The 24,211-nt window shown below is 41.2% G+C and overlaps 1 protein-coding gene across 10 annotated transcripts in view; it reads right to left on the bottom strand.

The window, feature by feature from the left end:
* PRR5 (proline rich 5) overlaps positions 1-24,211 on the bottom strand; it is a 94,286-nt gene that overhangs the window by 27,162 nt on the left and 42,913 nt on the right. For 7 of the 10 annotated variants that reach the window (XM_055807563.1, XM_055807566.1, XM_055807562.1 and 4 more), the window contains 5 exons: positions 17,206-17,286; positions 10,037-10,085; positions 9,291-9,348; positions 4,025-4,116; positions 1,707-1,847 (listed from right to left, as the gene is read on the bottom strand). In XM_055807563.1, coding sequence (XP_055663538.1) covers positions 1,707-1,847; positions 4,025-4,116; positions 9,291-9,348; positions 10,037-10,085; positions 17,206-17,286 — 421 coding nt within the window. The remainder of the gene's footprint in view (positions 1-1,706; positions 1,848-4,024; positions 4,117-9,290; positions 9,349-10,036; positions 10,086-17,205; positions 17,287-24,211) is intronic. The other 3 variants (XM_055807565.1, XM_027789412.2, XM_055807564.1) reach the window with 1 other exon arrangement.

The following is a 24,211-nucleotide window of genomic DNA, read 5'->3' as shown; positions in this document are numbered from 1 at the left end:
GGACTTTCACCACCCCCACTACACAACCGTGGGTAATGCATGCAGAAATAAACAGCTGGGGCAAACTCCCTCTCACTTCGTTACTGATTTCCATCAACAGCTTTGCAATAAGAATGGATTTGGCCTTTTACCCTGAACAGGCATCCACCTTGTTAACACTTCTGGTTGTTGAAGAAAGCAGATCTGCAAAGAAACTGTTTCTTGTAGCCCTGATCCTGGCAAATCACTCCACATCACCTCCTATGAACTTTCTAAATCAGGATGTTATTTAGTTCCCAGCTCACCACTGAATTAATTTAAAGCCGGATACTGCCCATAGCCAACACAGACTCTCTAAAGAAGAAAACACAAAAAAGCTAGCAGATCTGTTAGCAATGACGCTGCTGAAGCCTGGTTTAGAACGGACAGTTTACCTCACATCTAAGCAGGGATGAGGCCTGATAGACAACCTTCCTGTGATTAAGGTTTTCCCATGGTACTCTTCACGTGGAGTCTCCGGTGTGTGTTAACACAGCTGGGTTCACAGTTCAATTATGTGAATTCTTTGATGTCTCATTATGCAGTTAAGCCCATGCTCCAGTTTTTCCCTGAGGCTCCTCTCCTCTCTCCAGACACTAATTTCCATGAAGCTCCTAGGAATCTTAAAATCTCTGATACTGCTGTCACTGCCACAATCAGCCAGCAGTTTCAAGAAGCATTTGGCAAGACAGAGGCTAGGGGGAAGGCAGACAAGGAACAAGCAGGCAGTCCTATCACATATCTTTTTCTGAGAAAACGAGGTTAAACACACCATTATACACTCCAACATGTATCAAGCAACAGCAGGGGTGAAATACCATTTCTTGACCCAGCAGAGAGAATCTTACTCCATGCTCCATTTTCATGACTGGCCTTTAGATTATCCTGCTCTTTAAAACAGTTTTAGATACAGAACTATTTCATATGGTGATGAAGAGGAAATAGATGTTTTAAGTGTGAGAAACTATTTCCTATCACTTGCTGTAAGTCTATTTGTTTATTAAAAAAATTACCACCCAGGAAAATCTCCTTCCTCTTCCCCCTAAAAATCCACTCCTGTCACTCTCTCCCTTGTGGCTTATCCCTCTTATCCCTCCACACAAGCTCATGCTTTTCTTTAATTAAGCAAAAGAAAGTCTTAAATTCTCCTTTTGCCTGGAATTCCCTACTTTGCTCTCCTCATTGCTACTAAAAAAAAATAAAAATAAAAATCTAACACTGAAGGCAAATACCAGTATCTGGTCCTAATGGTTTTGTATCAACAGCTTTGATAGAATTTGTTTCCAGTGACCAAATATGACCACGATTCAACCATAATTGCATATTCACTTTGTTGCCTATGCCAGATGTGAAGCTTCACATCCAAAACCGCTACTGCAGCAACACACAATATTTAATGGAAGTCACGTTATTACCACATACTGGTCTGCTTGCAAAACTGTATTTCAAGGTCTAGAGTTTCAAAACAAGTCTTTACTCTCAAACCCTCTGGATCTTAAGGCATGAAATCTGAGCCTCTGCAGTCTCTACTTTTAGATAGTAGGACCATATTTAACTGCACAGAAGCTCTGGCATTCTGGGTAAGAAATTTTCAATGAATGAGCAAAATTGGAGACTGCTTAAGAAGACTTCAGCAACACAGTACAGAAAGACAAATAAAGAAAGCCTGAGAAAAGTAATGAATTTACCTGCAGTATTAACAGCATCTGAATAATAGAAGGTGGAACTCTGGCTCTGGAACGTGATAATGCATCTTCCAATTTAATGTTGAGGGTAATTATATTCCTAAAGTGCAGAAGAGCCAGCTGCCGAACCGAGGGCTCCTTCCCCTTAGAAACAGAAACAAAGCAAGATGGATTATAAGCAGTGTGAAAATGAGTTTCAAATTCCTCTGTCAAAATTCCTTCCTCCGCTTCTGAGGGATTACAAGAATGGTAAACCTAAATGAAAAGCAAAAGAAACATAACAAAGGACACAGAGCAGCCTACAAGTCTGCACAGTGAATTTGATTTGGCAGTAATGAACACTGAAGACAATGACTGAGTCTGATTGTGTGTGAAGATGATGAAGGGTTGGGGTGGGGAATCATACCTGAGTGCAGGATATATACGAGCATTTTGTATTTTAACAGTAACAAAATGTATCAAATGTTTGGAAAAAAAAAAGGCAGGGTTGAAAAAGGGCTGAATTTCCATTATTTCTCAAGATTTTGAGTATTGGCTGGGTACTGTCTTCAAATTATGCTGGGAATCCTGACTCAGCCCATCTGTGTATCCTCCTTTTCTCTACAGTTAGGGAGGCTTCCCTATAAGGCAGGAGCAGAGATGAAGTTTCATATTGCATTTTAAAAGACATCTTTTTGCAGTTCAAGAATACTTTCTCATTGATGAAAACCTCAACTGAAGAATACAATGCTAGCTCTGCCTGCAGAGATGAACGCCGCTTGCCTTATGAGGGGCTGTAAAACTGTTCCTGTTTCTAGCATCAGGGTTTCTTCCTTGGGTATATATGGCTGCACATACATATTCTTGCCTGCAGTTATGAGTGCTGCCAGACAAACATTAACAATTCTGGAAAGTCTGTTATTCAGCTGGTACTGACTTATCTTAGTTTGGAATAAAGAAGCCTGACCCAACCCCACATCACCCATGCCTTTTCACTTTTTTAATTATTTATACTGAAACAAAGAAAGCCCCAAACTGCTTCAATTGTTAATGAATAAAATTTACAAGAGCACATAAGCACCAGCTGTGCTTTTGGAAGCAACCTCAGAACGTCAGGCGCCTAGATCTATTTGAAATTACATAGGACTTAGGGCTCTTAACCGCTCTATGTTCCTTTGAAAAGTCAAGCAATTATTTCCATCTGAAAGGTGAGGAGACTTGTGTTGCTAAATTATTTTCAGAGGCCTCAGGAACATAACAGTGAAAAGGGGTATTTGGTGCAATTTTCAGAAACATCTGAGTGAGTTCTAATTTAGTCAAGTGCTTTGGAAAACCAGGCTGAGAGCCTACCTGTATCTGTAAGTGCCAAAATGCCTTGTATTTAAATTATGTGGCACTTAGAAAAATCTCTCATCATGTTCTAACAGGTTTTTAACACCAACTTATTTCTATCATTTTAAAGTTTCTACAGTAACACACAAGTTAATGGGTGAAGTAGCCTGTATGCTTTTAGAGCTCTTTCAAAACTAAATTATGCGTAAAGTTGCACCTTTTCCACTGAGTTGAATCATGCCTGTAATTATCTGCAGATGCAACATTTGGACAACCATTCTAGGCATAAAATCCATTTGGAAAAATGGGAGAAGTTTTCTGAAGTTTCTCCAAATATGTTCAGGCACCAAGTTCCCACTAAAATCTGCAGGCATCTAGGAGAAACTCCAGATGGTCGCTTCTACCTATCCGGTAGAGATTTCCTTAGGAGTTAAGTGATAAACAACATTCGGTGGCCATCACTAATTACAAGATTGAGCCTTCATCCAAATCAGATCAACTACCTATAGTGGACTTTGAATTACTAGAGTCAAGTTCTGTGCTCATGTAAACTGGTCTAACTCCACTGACTATTGCTGTCCATTTACAGTAGCATAGAATTTGACCTCGGAAATAAAATTCCTTTTCAAAAGTGGAGATACTTCAGAGACAAAGTCACACTGCAGAGAAGGAAATGCATATATTTAAGTCAACACAGCTCCACTTATTTTACTGTATGTGTATTTCAGCTTACCATTCATAATCTTTTTTGACTTTTAGTGCAAGTTGGCAGAAGGGCTAACCATCCCCCTTGCACTTCACTTCTGTTTTCAAAGTTCCCCTTCATCTTTTTCACCCAAGCACTTCAAACTTCTCTGTGTAAGTAACTTATTTCCATGACATGACTATACAGAACAGCTGCACTGGGAGGTTGGCCCAGGGAGAGTTACGGACTGCATCAATCTGTTGATGAACCAGTAAAGTTGCTTTTTCCAGTTTTTCAAGATTCTATAATAAGAATAAGTTTTCACCTGCACAGGATAGAAAATAGCCTGAAGCATGGGCAGGACATCACTGAAGAAAAAATCCCAGGTTTCAGCTAACGTATCCAGTAGTTTCTGCCCTGCAAAAATGCAAAACAAACTAGTGAACCATTTAGGCTGTAATCAGCTAATTGCAAAGACTAAAACATAAAGGAAACAACGTGAATCTGCTATTATACACAAAGGTGAATCATGTACCAGCTACTATTAGCAGTACGGAATTAGTATTCCTTTTAGTGTATCAGATCATTCACTATTTGTATCTTTTCAGGTGACACATCTAATGTTCTTAGTAAACTCACAGACTTTGAGGTTAAAGCTTACTTAGAAAAAAACCATGAAGAGCAAAGAGTAATAGCCCAGGTTACCCCCTCCTCTTCTTGCAGTAATACCTACCTACCGGACAAAGCAATGGAGGACAGCAGTAGGAGGAGGACAGAGCAGGTTAAATGTGGAAGCATTCCTGCAGAGAAATCTCCCCCACCGTGCTTCCCTCTGCCCTGCAAGCTGCAAGGCAGCAAAGCAAACTGCGCTCTGTGGAGATGCTCCACAAAGCGACCCCTCAAACTGATCCCCTCCCTGCATCTCCACTTAGATAGAAAATCTCACTCAAGATTACGGAAAAAGACAATAGTGTTGCGGCTCTATTTTTTACTGTAATTTTCAAAGGATGCAGTCAAAACCTGCTATGATGTGAGTTCCCCATGGTCCTCACAGCAAGGCCAACTCCTCATCCATTCCTTCCCCAGCTGCAGCCACCCAGAAGCCTCCCCAGTGGAGACTGGAGAAACTCTGGCCAGGTCATACAACAAAGCTGGATGTCAAGATCCTCACAGAACATTTTGTAAAACACAGAGGCACATGCAGGAGCCGAGGTCTATGGGAAAGGAAGGCTGACTCGACAGCTGGATGCTGGCTTCAAATCCCTGCTCCTCAAAATTGCCTGTGTGACCTTGGGCAACCTGTTTAGCATCCCTGCGCCCCTAACCCGACTGTGAAAGGAGAGCAATGCTGCTGCAACTCCACCAACAGGTATTATGGAGATGAATACATGAATGATTATGAGGTGTTCAGACAAGACAGTATGACTTATCAGGAAGCAATTTCAATAGTAATCAATCAATATTACTACTGGTGTCAGAATCAGGCATTCTTCTTTATTTTTGTATTACAGTGTTATTTAGGGTCTTAGCCAGGGCACATTTTGCCCAGAATTACACACATATCACAAAGAAACACTGCACGAAAGCACCTACACTCAAAGTTAGCCAAGTGCCAAACTTTATTATGGGTTACTTGATCTCCCTGCATTTTTAAGCACGTGACTAATAGCACAGCTCTGGCCCATCTGCAACTCCTGAATTATTACTGGATTGATGACTTTAAATGCTTTCAGTGGCAAATGTGGATCACCATGCTATACTGCAGCTGCTGGATTGTGAACCATACCAAGGTCTTAGTTTCTGCACCACCAGGCAGGAGTTCTCTCTGTCCTACACACTAGTGCACAAGACTAAAAAGGGTGTTCTACATTTCAATTTTTTACAAGTGTCTTGCGTTAGTTCTAGTCAAACACTGCAAGGAACCAGGTCCAAAATTTCCTAGCAGCTGTAGCTGTAATAGTAATAACAAATACCTGTGCTGGTTTTGGCTGGGGTAGAGTTAATTTTCTTCATAGTAGCTAGCAGGGGGTTTATGTTTTGGATTTGTGCTGAAAACATGGTTGGTAATTCAGGGATGTTTTTCTTACTGCTGAGCAGGGTTTACACAGCATCAAGGTCTTTTCTGCCTCTCACCTCACCCCACCAGCAAGCAGGCTGGAGATGCAAAAGAAGCTGGGAGAGGACACAGCCGAGACAGCTGACCTGAACTAGCCAAAGGGATATTCCACCATATGAGTTCACAATCAGCATATAAAGCTGAGGGAAGAAGAAGGAAGGGGCGGGGGGTGGGGTGGGGAGCGGCATTCAGAGTGATGGCATTTGTCTTCCCAAGTCACCGTTACGCGTGATGGAGCCTGACTTTCCTGGAGATGGCTGAACACCTGCCTGCCAGTGGGAAGTGGTGAATGAATTCCTCATTTTGCTTTGCTGGCATGTGCAGCTTTTGCTTTATCCATTAAACTGTTTTTATCTCATCCCACGAGCTTTCCCACTTTTACTGTCTTGATTCCCTCCCCCACCCTACTGTGGGGGGAGTGAGCAAGCAGCTGTGTAGGGCTCAGTTGCTGACTGGGGTTAAACCACGACAGTCCTTTTTGGCACCCAATGTGTTTGAGAAAATGTGTTTGGAATGTGCTAGATCAAATTTATAGCTGTTATTACTGTTTAGCTATTAATTGGCAGGCTTCTGTGCTTGCCACGGGGCTTGCTTGCCTTACTGTAGAGCCCAGCACTCGTTAGTGGCTGCTTTTTGCTTTCACTGCTTGCTCTACTGGGGGTTAAACCACAACAATACTGTTGCATTATAACTTCCATATACTAGTGTCTGAAACACTCAAGTGTTTCAAAGATATAAATCTGATCATGAAGAAAAAGCTCAACCACTCTATGCCCTGAGGGCAGAGTATTAAGTTAAGTATGTTAGTTGCCCACAAGTTGAGGTTAAGTGGAAACTAAGCCTTTACAAATCTGGCTCCAGATGAGAGTGCTTAGCATTGGTCCTTTCAGAAACTTGCTGCTAATATTGTATGAAGTCAAATTACCCTGTTGAGATAAACATGCCTTTCCCGTCACACACTCTTTTCATGTTGTGAGCAGCTTGTTTTGTGAAGTGATGGATTTCTCTACAGCAGCTCAGAAAAGCTACAGAGTTAACTGCTTTTGCCAGGCAGGCCTTTTGCTGGGGGCTGTGAGAGAATTCGTATGGTTTATTGATGATGAGCATCTTTCACACGGACGAACATGACTTGCATGTCCTTTCAAGAATATGCCTGGATTACTGTCAGGAAAGTTCCCTACATTTACCATAAGCATTTGCTGGATTCCAGAATACTGGGTTATTCAAATGCTCATTTTAATGAAGCAAAATATAGTCAATTTTTTATGGCATAAAAATGCATATAGTACTTTCCACAGTGTTTCTAAAAGTTAATTGAAACTCCTGAAAGAAATACAAGAACAAAAAATCATTGTTTCAAAAGAAAAGTTAGAATTTTCAAAAACACCTGCAGGACAAAACCCCTCCAAAGTGTGCCCAGAAGTGATCTTTTTTCTCTTTTGAAAACTTCAACACCAACTGGATAGAGAAACTCAAACAACGAAACTCAGGGACAACCTGAGATTTGAGGGGCAGACTGCTGCTGCTGCAGACCCAGGAAGGGAGCCCTGCTCAGAATGGGAGCTCCCAAGATTCCTGTGCTCCCAACTTTGCCCCAGGTGTTTTGGGAGCCATGGGGTCACTGGCTATGGGATGGACTACGGGGTGCTGCTGCCTCTGCTGCCAAGAAACCCAAATCCCAGATTTGGAAACTCACATCCATCAGTAGCCCTCCAGGCAAGCTAACAGAAAGCTGTCTGTTAGAAAGACCTTTGCCTCTGAATGAGATTCCTAAATTAATGGTACCCTCCCTCCTGCAACTTGCCAGTTTTAGTAAGATGACATTTTGAGGACTGACATGGAAAAAACATGGCCTTACTAGCATTTCTGATCATATTTTAAGGGGCAATCACAAAATTATATACCAAATTCAAGACCAAAATAAACTTAACAGCTTGCTGAAATTTTGTATTTGCTAAACATGCTCCTACAGCTGAAATCCATTTAGTGGTCTCACATTTAAATTTTTTACCCCAGCTTTGATCTCAAGCATCAGAGAGAGTATTTCTGATTTTCAAGCTAGTAAAACCAGAAGAAAAAAAGAGGTTGGACTTTTGTTAGGTCTGTGTAACTAATTTGCTGATTTGATACTTAGAAACCACCTTCCTCTGTGATTTACAAATCAGCCATGAAGGCCTCAAGATCCTTACAGCTCGCCTTGTGCTCTCCAAGCTGTTATTTTATATAACTGAGGAATTCTGTGTTCAGCTTAAAGAGTTTGGGTACTTTGTGGGGGGGTATTTTTTTAATGTGAAATTTGTTCTCTTTTTGTGCTGTACAGGACTATTTTCATCAGAAAAGCTGGGTCCCATAGCACCGTCTTAATCTGATCAGCTGTACTGTCAGTAATGAAAGGTCACACTTAGGATTTATAGATAGCAGAAACTAATGGAAACAATTGTCTCCAGGCTACTGCTTGAACAGTATATTTAGACCAAATGGCGTTATGACTGCAGCTTTGGAAAAGGAAAGACACATTTCTTTAAAATTGCTTTAAGACTCCCATAAGATCTTCAGACTGTTTACACAGACAATAATTCCTGAAGATATTCTGAAACCATTTCACCCTCTGATGATGTACATACAGAATCATAGAATCATTTAGGTTGGAGAAGACCTTTAAGATCAGAATCCAACTGCAAACCTAGCACTACCAAGTCCACTAATAAAACATGTCCGTAAGTTCTACATCTGCATGTCTTTTAACTGTCTCCAGGGATGGTGACTCAACCACTTCCCTGGGCAGCCTGTTCCAATGCCTGACAACCCTTTCGGTGAAGAAATTTTTCCCAATATCCAATTTAAACCTCCCCTGGTGCAACCTGTATGCCTACATCTAAGACAAAACAGAATATTTAGCAGCACATCTAAATGCTGTACAATAGCATAGGACAAGAAATGAGGGTGACCGTAAAACAACACATTGGGTGGAGGTTATTCTTGATGTTTACTTCCATAAGCTGACACCTCCAGAAGGTGGAGACAGACAAACAGAGCCTTGACTGTAAAAAAAGAGACAGTGTCTGACCTCATAGTAAGCATGAATCCAGAATAACTCTAAAAACAACCTACAGCATTACTTTGGACTTAGCCAGACACTTCAGCTAACTGGGATCTTAGTACTTAGTTTATTAAGATATCTCAGTCTGGTTTTCCACTTTTCCTTAATATTGAACAGTCATAATTGAAGGAGAAGGAAGTGATCATGCTGGAGGTAATCCTTCCTTTACTCCCTTGCTGCTGCTCTAGGCAATCACCTCTCCTTGATGAAAGCCAATGGGAACACCAAGGCAGGACACAACAGGCTGCAGCAATGAACTGATACAAGCTAATCCACAGTCCTGGGAAGACAGTGGAAAGCATCGCACAACCTCCAGAATGCATTTGCTAGAACTCCTGTAACAGACATAGATAACCATACTAAAATCCAACTTACCTTCATAAAAACGGATCTTGTCCCTTAGAATCACCATGCCTTTTGTAAGCAGCTGATTCTGTAAATAAAATACAGACTACCTTTACTCAATTCTGAACTTCCCTACAGCCATCATATTTCACATTTTGTTCATTCTTAACTTTTGACAATGAAGGAGGTTTTTATTTTAAGGATCACTCATCAAAGGACTCCTCCTGTGTCCATCTTGCTTCAATCACTTAGGACACTTGTCAAATGATGATATAATTACCCACTGCTTTCCGGATACAGCACATACTCTGGGAGGTACAAAGTGCTTGTCAAACTTCAAATGGCTGACAAAGCATTGCACTCTGTCTTAAGAGAAGCAGAAAGAATCCTGCTTCAACAGACAGTGTGTACTTACTGCAAAATGTCTTTCCTATTAACTGTACTACAATGAACTACTTTACTCAGGAACTTAAAATTTTAAGTTAAAAGGGAATGTCTGGAGTCTGCTGAAAGACAGCAATGATATACAGGAACACAGTGACCGCACAAATCTATTCCATGGCTTGGGCTTCCACTAACTATGTATGTGTGTGTATATATATATATAAAACTCCAAATCTCATTTCATTAGTCCATAAATGACAGAACACAGAGAAGTCAGTGGACACCTCCGAATGGTTTCAAGGGTCTCCTGATCAGATTTTAGAGTGGGTCAAATGACTTTGCTCAATAGCATATAATGAAATCTGATTTAAATGAAGAAAACACATGCCTACCTGTAGATATTCAGTGAAAAAGGATCCCAGTTCTGTTTTCAGTAATTGCCTGTATTAAAAAGAATAAGAAAAGGATCTGTGTTATCAGCAAATTGTATTAGCTCTGCGTTGCATGGAAAAGGGGAAGTCACTAATAGCAAAATATTTTCATATGAGCACAGAGGCTGTCAATAATGCCTAACTACAAATAGAGCAGGCAAGGTCAACAATACCAACAGTCCCAAGCAGCACTTCTCTGTTTTGAAAAAAATCTGCTGTGCTTTTAGATGGCCCAGTTGCACAAATACATATGAAAGGAAATTAAGATTTGATTAAAAGAGGATGCTTTCCATCCTACATCTAATCCTTTTAAAAAAGCTTGAATATGTTCTCCTGCTGTGCCCGGGCTTCACTGGCACCTGGTGTTGCAGACATGGGAGAACTCCTGGTGCTCTTTGTCCATCTGTGCGCCTGAGAGAAAAACCTAAGCACATGGCTGATGTGTTAAGAGACAAATCATCCCTGTCCTGCATAAGTCTGAAAAAAAGAGCTGTGACAAAATGTTTAGAAAGAAATCTGAAGCACAATGATATTCTGTGTGTTTTGCTGCAGGTGTGAAACTTGGCCAGTTTCCATTGAAAGGGTCACGATCTTCCACTCAGGTGACTCATGACAGCTGAAGTTTCATATAGTTTCAGTGAAAAAGCAGGTAGGAATTTAACAGTTTAGGTCTGCCTTTCATGATTCCTCTACATTAAAACCTTCAAAGCAATCTCAGAGAGCAAACCAAACTCACATGCAAAAAATTCCCACAAACAACCCTCAAATTCAGAAGCTGAATTCAACCCAATCCGCAAGCCAAATGTTTGTATCCAGGTAAAACTCACTACATTGCTAAAAATCTTCTTGTCATTTATGTCTCACGCTGGATGCTAGATACACTTCTCTGTACTCAGGTCACTGTTTAGATGCACAAATGAGAGCTTGGAACATAGAAATGTTGCCTCAGCTGGGTTTTCTGAACATATGCAAATCTGGCATGGAGCCCTTTTGAAAACCTGTCTCTGTCTGCTCACCTCAGGTCCCATGATGAAATGAGGTCAAATTCCACTTAAAATCTAAATGCCCACTTCAATTAGGGTAGTTATGTAAATTATATATTCAGCAGCATGTTATCATCTATCCCTTTGGGTTATGTCTTTAACTAACAAATAACTAATTAATCAAATTATTTAATTAGTAAAAAATACACTTCTGATTTGGAAAGTCCAGCGTATCCCTATGCATCATGAAAAAGTCTGCAGCAGTTGGAACTGATGTTTTTAACACCACATGCTTCAGCACAGCCCCTTGAGATCTAAAAGTCCAGGGAAGGGAGGAGCAGGTCAATCTTTAGGAGGCTGAAATACAATATCTTATTTATTTGTCCTTAAGCACATGTCCACACTGACCTCACAGCACCCCGTGGAAACACTAGGCATAAATGAAATAGAAAATAAACAAAAGGAAAGTGGTTTTCAGATACTCCTACGCATCAAAATCCTTTTCAGCTAAACGAGATTAATTCAGACAAACTATAGACAAAAAAATTCAAAGCCAGATCAGGATTTAGCCATAGGTCTCTCATTGCCATGAATGGCCATTGTATGGCTAGCCACCTTGGCATGCTGTTGTAACACACAGGAGAGGACAACCCTTGCAGTGCCCTGACACCCCATCCTCAATGGTACCCACTGACAAGCCCTTGGCAGGGGTTCAAACCCACCTCCCCCAGAGACTGTTGAAGTCTTAAAGCCTTAGGAGTATGTCAATGAGTACAAGGATGCTATAGCCAAATTGTGGCATGCTCACTCAAAGTGGAAATACACTGTCCAAGTGGTGTGATTTTTTTCTGGATGACAAGCAATAGCACTAAAGGTTTTTCTTACTTTGAGCATGGATAGATAAACCATTTTTAGGTTAAAATAACAAGAAAGTAGCAGTTTTGAATTCTCCTATGATAAAGACAATTTATTCCCAGATATCTCTTTGTGCCACTGTTTCAAAAAAATACTGATATTTTATGCTGACAGGTTTTGCTTAATCTTCTATCTTCTCCTCAAGCTAGCAGCTCTTTGAAGTCTAGTCTTGGATTCCTCATAGTCTTGAACAGGTGATTTGCAAATATGTTCTCTTTTCATATTTTAGGTTCTACTGATAATTCTTGGCATTTAGAGCAGGAAATAAGAATTATGTTCCACTTATCCAACAATTATCCCTCTGATAAAACAAAACCCCACCACATTTCCATTTTTCAGCTGTGAATGAACTAAACAACCAGCCTGTAGTTAATTATATGCACTGGAGTGCATCACACCAAGCGGCACTATGGCTACATTAGCATCTCTGTTTACAGGGTAGAAGAACTGACAGCAAAATTAATGCCTTCTTTTTGAATCCCTAATAATAAAGATACTTCACACTACTTAATTAATTTCTAGTGAAACAGTGAGGCCCTGAGGCCACATCAGAACACTGCTGTTTGATGTTCTCTGTACCCATATTCATTTAAAACAGATCCACAACAAAACTGAATCTAAGACACTGCCTGCAATTTTTTTCATCCTTGCTTAACTTCCTTTAACAAAAATCAGTTAGGTTGTCACCTGTCAGATACCGGATAATTCAGATTACTGAATAACCTTATCTCAGTATGTGGACATCATGGTGGAATCCAGCAAAAATCTGATTAAACCTAGAAGAGATCCCTGATCAGACAGCACACCTTGTTTCAAGCACATCTGACTTTAAAGCCAGTCATTTTGTATTCCTATGAAGCTTATATACCATCGGTATCAGATCTTCATTGCATGTTTAATGACTTCATAAATTAAGATGATAATATAAATTCACATAAAATATTCTAAAATAGCTCCTGACTTTTTTGTATCTTCCTGGTGCTGCTGCGTTAGTTGACTTTGAAATGAACTCTTGCAACATTACTCAGAATGGAAAGTCTAACACTGTATAGTATCTGTTAAATGAAGCAAATGGAAACAAGTGATTTTACTGGGTTTGAACTCTTGCTGCGAAAGAGGAAATGCCACTAAAATGTGCTTTGTTTGCATGAAATCAGTATCCTGAAACTCAGAAAAGAGGCAGCTATAAATATGTATTAGCTTTAATACAGGACATCCTGCTTCCACTGTGTTTCCCTTTCCTTCTTTTTCTTCCTTGATTTACAAGTTGTGTAAATAAACACTTTGAAACGACATATGGTACATGAAATGCAGAAAGGAAAAAACACTATATGATTACTAATATCACACATACACCAAGAGAAATACTAAACAGTAAGCATATGCATATGGATTTTTATTACCTGAATTTTGAATCAATCCCCTATTAATTCACCTAGCAAGGGCTCAGAAGTAGTAATGTACAGGTCACACACTGGTGATACTCGCAGTCACTGGAGTATCTTCTCACAACTGTACTGTACCTCATTAGCTTTAGCAGAGTTATTCAGGAATTACAGCGATGTGAAACAGACTCAAATCACACACTTGCTTTATTGGTAATAGGGCTTCTGTGTGGTATGTAACTCCACATCTAAGGCCACTTTCTAATGCCACAGGAATGCCAGAATGGTGTCAAAAGGCATGGGTGTAAATGAGTGGCAGCTTTTATGAGCCAAACCTGGAAGAAAAGTAAATGGTACTGTACAGATTTGTATCCACTGATATTTTCTTAAATAATCAGAGCACACATAATCAGGGTTCAAAGCCTCAAGATGTGTGTTCAGAAAAGGAAGTTACACGTATGTTTGCACATATGTGACATACAGTAGTTGAATATACGTGACATTCCTGAGTCAAAATGATGCAGATATTGCAGGCATAACCTAACTTAAATATTTACACTTGGTCTGTGAGTCAACATGGATATTCAAGGTTTAATTCTGAAAGGTATCCCAGAAGCTGCTCTAATTAAAGTGATAAAATAAAATAACTTCTTTTACTATCCTGTAACTGTTGAAAAAATTTACTAATTCTAGCCATTTACCTGAATGCTTCCACATTCAAATTCTGCCCAGTGGGAATAACAGCTATTTGTTTCTTTTTATTTATGTACTTGTGGGGAAAATGCATCTAAAACAATCGTAAGGCAAATACACGCTTGTTCAACTTCTGAGGTCATGTTTATGAATCAGACATTTTTGCATTCAATAATATTAACCCAAAGAAAGTTATTTTGAATTAAATAACAATAGCAGTAATCCAGATATTTTTGGTATGTGCCAAGTAAGTAATTTCTTAGTTAGGTTTCAAGCTGAATTTAAGGGAGGCAAAAGGGCTTTGGTTGCAAATAATCAGGAGGCTCCAAAATGTTACTGAATGTGGTTGGCAGTAAAATGAAGCAAACAGCAGGAGTGCAGTAGCTTCTGCAAAGAGCCAGTGGCTGCACGTGTGTAGAGGCATGTTTCAAAAATACCACTACCATGCTCTCCTCTACAGACAGATCTTTTGGCTGCTGTGTCCTCTTCGCCCACTCACAGTTTTCTCATTTTTTTTTCTGTAAGCGAAGCAAGCAGGACACACATAAGAAGCTTTACAAAACCAAACTCGGTTGTCACCAAGAGGGTGGAAAGCTTTTAGCAATAAATTAGAAAAGGCTGTTCAAGCCAAGTTGGAGGCAAGAGGGAACAACCTCAAAGCAGCAGTAGACAAGAACCAGTCTTGAAAGCTGTGCTGCATCTCGCCAAACACTCATCCCAGGAGAGTTACGCTGCTCATTTACAACAGCAGCTTTCTAGCCTGGTCTAGATTTCACAATATTTTGTCCATCAGCTCAGGTATGAGTCGCCAGGCATTCTCCCCGAAGTGAGTGATCAGCTGAGCTAATAACAAAGCAGCACTATCCTTACCCTAACAAAAAGAAATGGGTCTATCATACAGCAGCAAAGCCTATCATAAAAAGGCAAAAAAAATCAGTCTATTTGCAGTCACTTGCCTGTTCAGTTGCCTGTGATGTTGCAATAAACTCAACACACCTATATCACTGTCTTGGTTTCAGCTGGGATAGAGTTAATTTTCTTCTTAGTACCTGGTGCAGTGCTGTGTTTTGGATTTGGTGTGAGAATAATGTTGATGGCACACTGATGGGTTTGGTCATTGCTAGGGAATGTTTACACTAAGTCAAGGTCTTTTCAGTTTTTCTCAGGCCCTGCCAGTGAGAGGGCCGGAGGGGCATGGGAAATTGGCAGGAGACACAGCCAGGACAGCTGACCTGAACGAGCCAAAGGGATATGCCGTACCATATGATGCCATGCTGAGTATATCAGCTGGGGGAAGAAGGAGGAAGGAGGGGACACATTCAGAGTGATGGCATTTGTCTTCCCAAGTCACTGTTACATGTGATGGAGCCTGGCTTTCCTGGGGATGGATGAACACCTGCCTGCCAGTGGGAAGTAGTGAATGAATTTCTTGTTTTGATTTGCTTGTGTGTGCGGCTTTTGCTTTATCCATTAATCTGTCTTTATCTCATCCCATGAGTTTTCTCACTTTACTCTTCTGATACTCTCCCTCATCCCACTGTGGGGGGAGTGAGCGAGTAGCTGCATGGTGCTCAGTCACCATCCAGGGTTAAACCACAATGATTACCAAGCATCATCATGTTGCAGCATTTATACCCAGGTAAATGAAAGCAAAATCTAGGCACAATTCACCAAATAATGTCTATCTGTCTATCTTCTGTTTGTTGGTTCATATAAGATTATATTTGTCTCTGTCACATCAGCAGGTAATTTTTCCTCTCCTGTCCCTCACCACCAGATAAGCATCCTGAGGCAAATGCTTTGGGCCAGGAAATCTCAGCCCAGAACTACCATTTTTTGTCATTCAGATAAAGATGTAGAATCCTAACTGCACTTACAGCAATAATGATCAACCATTATTCCAATAACTAGCTCAAAATGATTGATGGATCATGGTAACTGACAGCCACCCTAGAAAAGCTATTCTTTGTATGTCATTTTCTCCCCAGAGAAGTACGATATAACTGGAGAATAAGATTATTTTCATTTCAAAATGACAGAGAGGGGAAAAGAGAGATCACAGGCCAAATGCCATTTGCCGGGGCTTCTTTGAAGATATTCCCACTATTAAAGGAACCAGACTGGGCCAGCTATCCCAGACCAGGAACTACACACGGACCGATAACCAGAGAGTATCTGGATATCCTATGGATTTTGTCAGACTCTGGTGCCTAGATAGAGTGGGAATATGCAGTAACGGAAAGCGAATCACTGAGACTCTTATCAGAAGACAGCCAGGAAATGTAATAAGCTGTCTGTCTTTCTAAAGTGTAGTTTCTTTTCTATCATTTATTCTTCAAAGTGCTGGGACAAATTTCTAAAAGGAAATCTGCTACCTTGCCATTGTCAGTGAAAGAGGGTTTATTAAATAGTAATATATGCTATAAAAAGTAGCAAAAGGTGAAGTGCTGTGTAAATTCAGATACCAGCTTACCTCTTGGTAAACTTTTCTTTGACACTGTAACTTAAATAATTCAAATGGTAGGATTTTCACATGTTTTTTTCCAGGAAAGAAAGAGTTCCCATTATACATCTCACTGGTCTATATTTAGTCTGTTACACACAGTATCACGAAAGTATGAGAAAGAAAGAGGAACCTTAAGGTGCCTTACTCAGGTCAGCGTGCTGACAAGACAGCTTTGTAATGTCTACAGCATATTCAGCCTATGTCAGGCAGGACAAGTTCCCTTGCACTGTCGCACTGAGCACTTGGAGGCTTTACATCCTCCATGGATGCAAGGGAAGCACCTCAGAGCTAGGCTGGCACTTAGGGAAAGGGCATCGTTGCAGTGAAATAGGGCTGCATTACTAGAAGGATCCAGGTTTTTCTCCTTAGTTTTCAATGCAGTACATCTAGACAGACTGAAATAATCCATCCTCCCCACAGCTGAGTATCTCCCCTGCAGAAGGAGGAGCTCAGCTCTCACTACGCAGCGAGATGTTGACACACATCAGCAACAGCTATTCACTGAGGCCAAACTGACTGTACTGGCTGAAACTACCACTGGGAAAAATCTCCACGTAATACTGCTGTAGAAGCTTTCGAGTGTGAGTGCTAGCAAACAGTGCTATGCACGCTGCCTAATGACACCTTGTGTAGAGTCAAGTCTCTTACCTGACTCCTTCATTGAGGTTGTAAAGTTCATGGTCCGGGAGACCCTTACGCTGGAACACTGCTATTACTCCATTGTGGATACTGAAAGAGGACATTAGAAGTCATTAGCACCCGATCACATTTTAGAAGGGTATCACTTCCACATTAAGCCTAACATCTCCGCCTAGACACTGCAGGACCTTTTTAAAAGTCATAGGTGACTTATGGTACCCCATCCCAGATGCCTTAAAGGGAATTATTACCTAGAAAATAGATTACATCTTCAAAAATCAGTTCCTTTTGATTTTTTCCAACTTGGTAACTTCAACAGCTGCACAACTGAAATAAGTAATTTCAGAAAACTCTGGCTTATATATTTTAGGTGTTTTAAGTATATTAAGTATAACTTTTCATATATTCATAGATTAAATATATTTGAAGTATTTAAAAGTATATTTTTGTCTCTATGGCTCATCGCAGAGACAACTAACAGTTTCACTGTAAGATTGGTGATGTTATTCCCAGCATTGTTGGCATATATTTGTCTGAGCTACGGTTACTTGATTTCTTTATCAACAAATCAGCATTTATCCAGGCTGGACACTACATCTGATGTTTCACTCACAAACACAGCATCCTTTTACTAGAATGTAATCTCAAGAATTGTTAGTTCTTAAAAAAGCAGAAGAAACACTGGACAATTATGAATTTTAAGTCAATTTAACTAATCATTCATTTTCAAAAATGAAAGAACAGAAAAGGGGCAATTGGTTACAAAGACTGTTTCCTATTACCGCTTTCTCATTTCTCAAAGTTTTACACTCTTGCTTCAGCTAAAGGAAAATGAAGGCTGTACTGAAAGAACAACAGGTCTAGAGTTTCTAAGACAGACAGTGAGACAAGCAGCTATGTGCTCAGCAGAGACCAACCACCGTCCTACAAAAACGCTCCTTTCTCATTTTCAATGCAATTTGTAACTTCTGCAAGCAGATCTTGCTTAGAGGTGGTGACTTTCCGCTGCAATCAGACACAACCGAAGACAGGATGGAGACGACAAAATTCTCTAGCCAAACAGGAAGTCATATACCCAACACTGTCTGTCCCTGACGTGTATGGCCACCAGTACCGTGTATTCCAGGACGCTGAATGGCAAAAACCTGCCAGGTACTGCAGGTACCTAGCAATCCACATGCTTAGCAGGGATGCTTACTGGTCCCACGAACTTAGCAAGACTGCACCTCAAAGGGTTACTGAAATAAGTATGTGCTTCAAGATGAAGCTCTGAAACACTCCTGAAATACACCTGACACAATTAGTCTGATGACACATCAGCCTAAATCACTGAGCTTAGGTCTGAGGACAAAGGTAAAGAAATGCCAGCGAAAGGTGAGACCAAACCTGTTCCAGCATTAGTGGAAGGGAGTAGAAGTCTCCTTCCCCAACCTGGTGCCACCTTTTATAGCCTCACAGTTTGACATGCACACAGGTGCTTCAGCTTCCCAACACTAACACACAAGAAAGTAGCCTTTATCCACTCCACTGCTTGTACTGCTGCTACTCAATTTCCAATATGACTTTTACTGAAATGACCATTCCCACTGCTGGCAGTGACTACAAGTTATTTCATTTCTGTCTGACTCAGTTACACCATGTGTGAAATAAAGATGATGACACTGACGACTAAAGGGTATTTTAAGATATATTTATGAAAATGGTAACAAAAGCAATGAGTGTGATTATTAACAGCAGGGTTACATGCTATCATTTTAGCTGTTTTTTCCTTCTTCCCTCTCAACCCTACTAACTGCAAAGAGAAAACACAGATTTTGGCTTGTGGCTCTTCCTATTCAAAGTTGCACCCGAGAAAGGGAGATGACATCTTAAAGCATATTACAAAAAACATAGGGCAGAAGTCTTCCTGCTCTGCACTGTCTCTTTGGGTGTCTTGTTCTACATTCCACCTCCCAGTCTGTACTCAGCCAGAGGAAGGAACAGCAACAGCTAGCCTCAAGGATGCTCAGGAGGTGTATTTAGGAGCCTCCAAATTGAATCTCACCCCTACATCTACTGAAAAGATCTTCCAAGAATGAGAAGCTACAGATGCACATTCCTCCTGGGGATATGGTTTTACCAATGACTCTGCAATATCATTTTTCAGAGCTTTGCAGCTGACCTCCCCCTGCTCACACTGCACTGGAGTCTGGTGCAATGAAGCAGCAACCAGCTTTGGAACCAATCTGAAGGTACAAGGATTTGGGGTTGCCCTGTCTTGTGAAGGAAAGCTAAAAGCAGTATCTGTTTGTAAGGTCTCCCAGAGGGAGGAAGCCTGATTCCTACTAGCAGCCGAGCTTGGTCAGCTCTGGCCTAGTGTCTGGAGCCAGATCCAGCCACACGTGGCTGCTCCCACTGCAAGGGGATGTCATTGCAGGCACCATGCCAGGCGACAGTGGAGTGTGCCTGGGGACCTCAGGCACTCACGTTAAATCTTCCCAGGTCCACTGTAAGACAATCCCTTTCAATGCTTGCTGGGAGCTGAGGACTGGGCTGGAAGATAAACCTGATGCTATTCACTGAGAGATTCGAAATGCCAGGCACACAACGCTGAACTGCAAAGAGATGCACTGTTAGAAAAGCTCAGCCATGTTCATCTGTGGAAAAAGGAAATTAAAAATGGCAGGTGAAGGATATGACCCACTCTGGAGAAATACACAAGCAGATAAAAATAGGAACCATAATCCTCTTCTCTCTTTTGCTCCTTTGACGATGTTTCCAAAGTGTTAAGCACCCCCCTCACCATGGTGGTCCCTCTTCCCTCCCTACACCCACGTGCAAAGATATATATTCATGATCTAATCAGGCTTATTTTGGCTGGCTCAAACAGACACACTCAATTTACGATTATTTGAAAATTGGCAGCTAAATGTCTCTGGTATACAGTAAAGCGACTTGGGTATTTTAATATTATGAGTAATATGTGAAGTACGATTAATGTAGTGAATAAAACAAGCAGTCTTTACATGCTCTTCTGATTCGGAAATGAACTTTGCAATGTTCCCTGCCAGCCTTCTGCAGAGAATGACTAAATATCTCTCCTAAAAGCCAACGTGCTCGCTCCCTTTTTCTCTGGCACTTCTTTCTAAACGAGGGGGAGGTTTTCTCTTTCCAGCTTAACAGGTCCATTATTATTCCTCAAAGAAATAAGAGAGAGCAAGCTTTTTTAACAAGAACTAAAGGGGACAGGTTGTAGCATTTAAGTTATTGCCTGTGTAGTAAAACTGCACCTACATAAAATATCCTAGCGGTGATCATTTAATCTGCCTGGGATCTCACTTGTTGTGAGGGACAACTCACTAGGAAACAAGTCTTGGCCCTGCCACATTGGCTTTATCTTTCCATCACAGACAGCAGCGCTTGCATGCAGGGTTGCAGGCATATAGTCCCAGGCTGCATGCAGGTGACATGTGAATGCCACTGTGATCTGGCCCTCCACACTTGCTCAAGGCAACAAAGAGGAGCTGGAATATCTGGGATGCTATTGGTGCCATAGGTTGGTGTCAGGATAACAAAAATCTTAGATCTTCTTAGTTACCTTAAGCTAATGAAAAAAAAACCAACAACCCAACCCCTGCTTAAATTAAAGTAATGCTATGGTTTCTATGAGTGATTGTTTAAATGGGTTTAGTCAGAATGGTACAACCTTTTGGTGTAAAGAAAATCTGAGCTGCTGCTTCCACACAGAAGTCCTGCAAGATGCTTCAGGTGGGTGGATCACCTTTACTTGTGGCTACAACCGGCCTCCACTGAGGCTTAAGTCAATAATTTATGTAATTAAACTTTATTTAAATAGTTAACTTGGACTAAAAATGTCTTGTAAACTCCCTTCTGCAACTCTTCTACAACATGAAAGTTAATAATGGGTACACTCATGCACTGATATTACTCTGAACACCTCCCCTGTAGTTGCTGTGTATGTAAATGTGTGCACAAAAACAGCACTGCAGAGGAGACAAAAAAGAGCCCCCCAGAAGGTCAGTTCCTGAACTGGTCATGCTCTATGCTGAACAAGGTGGCAGTCTCCAATCAAGACCAGACCTCACACGTCCAAGGTCACAAATGCTTCTGGTTTGCTGTATTGTATCAACAGATGCATTTTCCACAGAAGCTTAGATATAACCTCTTACTGCAGCGCTGCACTTTCTCCTGCTTAAGAAAATGAGCAATGCTCCTCCACCCCACCAGTATCTCCTGCTGGAACAAGGCAGACCTGGAAGCTCTGTGCACCTGAGCAGTGCATCTTTGAGACAAGCTACAGACACCCTCACACAATGAGAAAAGGCAAATCTCTGAGTTATGGGATTATGGCATTTCTTTAAAGCACACCACCAATTCATTAGCCAGCTCCTCAGCTGGTTTGAATCAGGGTAAATACTGCTGTGGCAGTATTATTTAACCTGAGTCCAAGTACTAAGATACACTGTGCAGGCAACTTTCCATAAAAACATGTGCCATGCATAACTCATGGTCAGAAGACTGTAGCTAGAAGACATTTTGAGAGACCAGCAGCAGCGCAGAAAGAAGCCTGGGATGAGGCTTCCCACTGGTCAATGGGTGGGCAGGGAAGGCAGAAGCATGGCTACAGCAGGCTGGCTGTAGGAGGGGAAATCAGGATCAGAAAACTGCAGAGACCAGGGTTGTTTGTTTGGTTTTTTTTTTTGGTGGGGTTGCCTTCAGAATGAAGACAAAGTGTCAAATGGCTCCTGCAATGTATTGTACTCACCTATCCCACAGTGTCCAGACTGCCAAAAGAAAACTACCCACAACCAAGAAGGCACTCACAGCAACAAAAGTCAATGCAGCAGCTTAAGAAACTTCACCTCTTTGGAGAGACTACTCATTCTAAATTTGCCCAATCCTCCAAAGGAGGCAGTGGCTCCAGGACTCACTAGTCAGCTGCCTGAAATGTGGGGAATGGCACCTCCAGCACACACAGCACAGACCTTCCCCACCATTTGCTTCAGCATGAAGGTGTAAATCCCAAGAGCACAAAGTCTGATGCTTGCTGATGGCACTCCCATTCAGCCTAACAGCGTGAGTGCCAGGATGGGGAGGGTGGGGTTTATTATTCTGATTTTTGCATAATAGAAAGCCACTGCCTGTGTACTTCACTATGATCAAAACATACATTTCCCTTGAGTTGCTAGTTGTCCACCCAGACACCACTGCCTTCAGTGGGTGGGAAGCTGGCTCCCTCCAGCACTTACATACTCTCCACACCTGTTCTTTCATTGACATTTTTAAGAAGCCAAGAAGGAAAAACTACTGGGATTAAAACACTGTTTTCTGCCTGGCCAGAATCAGTTTGTCCACAAAGTTGAGGAACAATTGCAAAGTTGGGCTTGCAAGTCTCTGTCTGAATCATGACCCGTTTGCTTCAACCATGGCCATGGACCTCCCAGCTTGGCGTTTCCTGGCAAAGCAGGTGGAGTGGCCCACGTCTTCATTCATGCATAGCACACAGGCAACTCTGGTTCTCTAAAGCAGTCATGACCTTTGTATGCAAACAGCATAGGTGAAAATATCACAGCATTTTTTATTTAGTGTTTGCAAATTCTCTCCTTTCCAGAGCTCCAGCTGAAGTCCATGAATAAAACCAATGCTGGGTGAATAATCACACCCTGCAAGTTTCGGGTAGGTAAAGGCAACATTTTCATTTTCAGAAGGAACTAAGTGACTTAGAGCTCATATCCTCTGGACAGTTATGGGAATAGCTAATTAAAAATAATTAACCTGATATAACTGCATCAAAATTTCCTTGAAGACACCCTCGCTCCAGAATAAACCCTCATTTTTCTGAATTAGCTTAATCCAATCTGGAAGAGTCCATTTTCAGCACAGCTTTAGTCCAGCTGCAACTCCACAGGCTGTCCATGAGGCCCTGACCCTTTCAAAGTCAGCTTGCAGCTGCCAGTTTACTAAGGTTTCTGAAATTTTTACCCAAGGTAAAGCAGTTTACAAAGAGGAACAGGCTGCAATTATGCAGTGGATCATACACGTGAAAATAAGATGGTCTGCAAAACTCCATCCCCAAAAACTTTGAGAAGCATTAGTTCACTAACCTCACCAACTATAAACACTACTCTTACATACGAAGTTGAGACTTCCCTGAGGTGCTACTGAAGAGTTATATCTCTGCAGAGTATAGGACTAAGGAGATTTTGGCTTCCAATTGTACCTGCATTCAATCAAGTACAGATATGTTTGGAGGGCTATGGGGGGCAGCTATTCACCATCACCACTTTCTATTACTGTAGTCAAGGCTGGCATATCCTCCATGATGCAGTGGTGGCTTGACCAGCTGGGAAGTCCCCTTCATACTTCTGTCCCTCCTCCCCATCCCACAGCTCAACTCCCCCCATGCATGCACACAGCTAAATACTTCAAAGAGTTCTTCAAATAAAGGGTCAGGAAAAAGAAGGTGATCCTCAGAAATGCAGAAATATTTCAGAGTATTTCTAAATAGACACTAAATACTGGAAGAAAGAAAATTTCCAAGTCACAGATAAGTATGCTGGTCTGGAATGTTTTCTCCACTGAAAAGCCTCCCTGTGATCTGAAAAAAAACATTCATTTTTAATTAGAAGATGAAATATGGTTCTCATGACTGTAAAAATTACAGAAAGTTATTGTGCTTATTACAACCCTGTAAAAATTAGCCCAAACCATAAAACTCTTTCTGATTCCGTATGTCTCCTTGGATTTACTGCTGATCTCACTAATGACACAGGCATCCCATCTATGTTTTCTTCACCTTTTCTTTACTATCTGCTACTCCTTCACATTTCCATGAATTTTCCCCATTTTCTTACACCAAAGAGGATCTAAATGCCTTTGACTAGAGGCTTTCCCACAGCACAACTCAGACAGTATCAGCTCCTGATTAGGCAGTCTGTGCTAGCTCAGTCAGAATGAAAACCTCCCAATGGATTTTATTTGCCCTGAGAGGGCCCCCCCTGGCTTGCAAGCTCAA

The sequence above is a fragment of the Falco peregrinus genome, chromosome 6, assembly GCF_023634155.1.
Source record: "Falco peregrinus isolate bFalPer1 chromosome 6, bFalPer1.pri, whole genome shotgun sequence".
Classification (NCBI taxonomy): Eukaryota; Metazoa; Chordata; class Aves; order Falconiformes; family Falconidae; genus Falco; species Falco peregrinus.
Note: the sequence above shows the minus strand (reverse complement) of the source record. Positions and strands in the feature narration are given on the sequence as shown.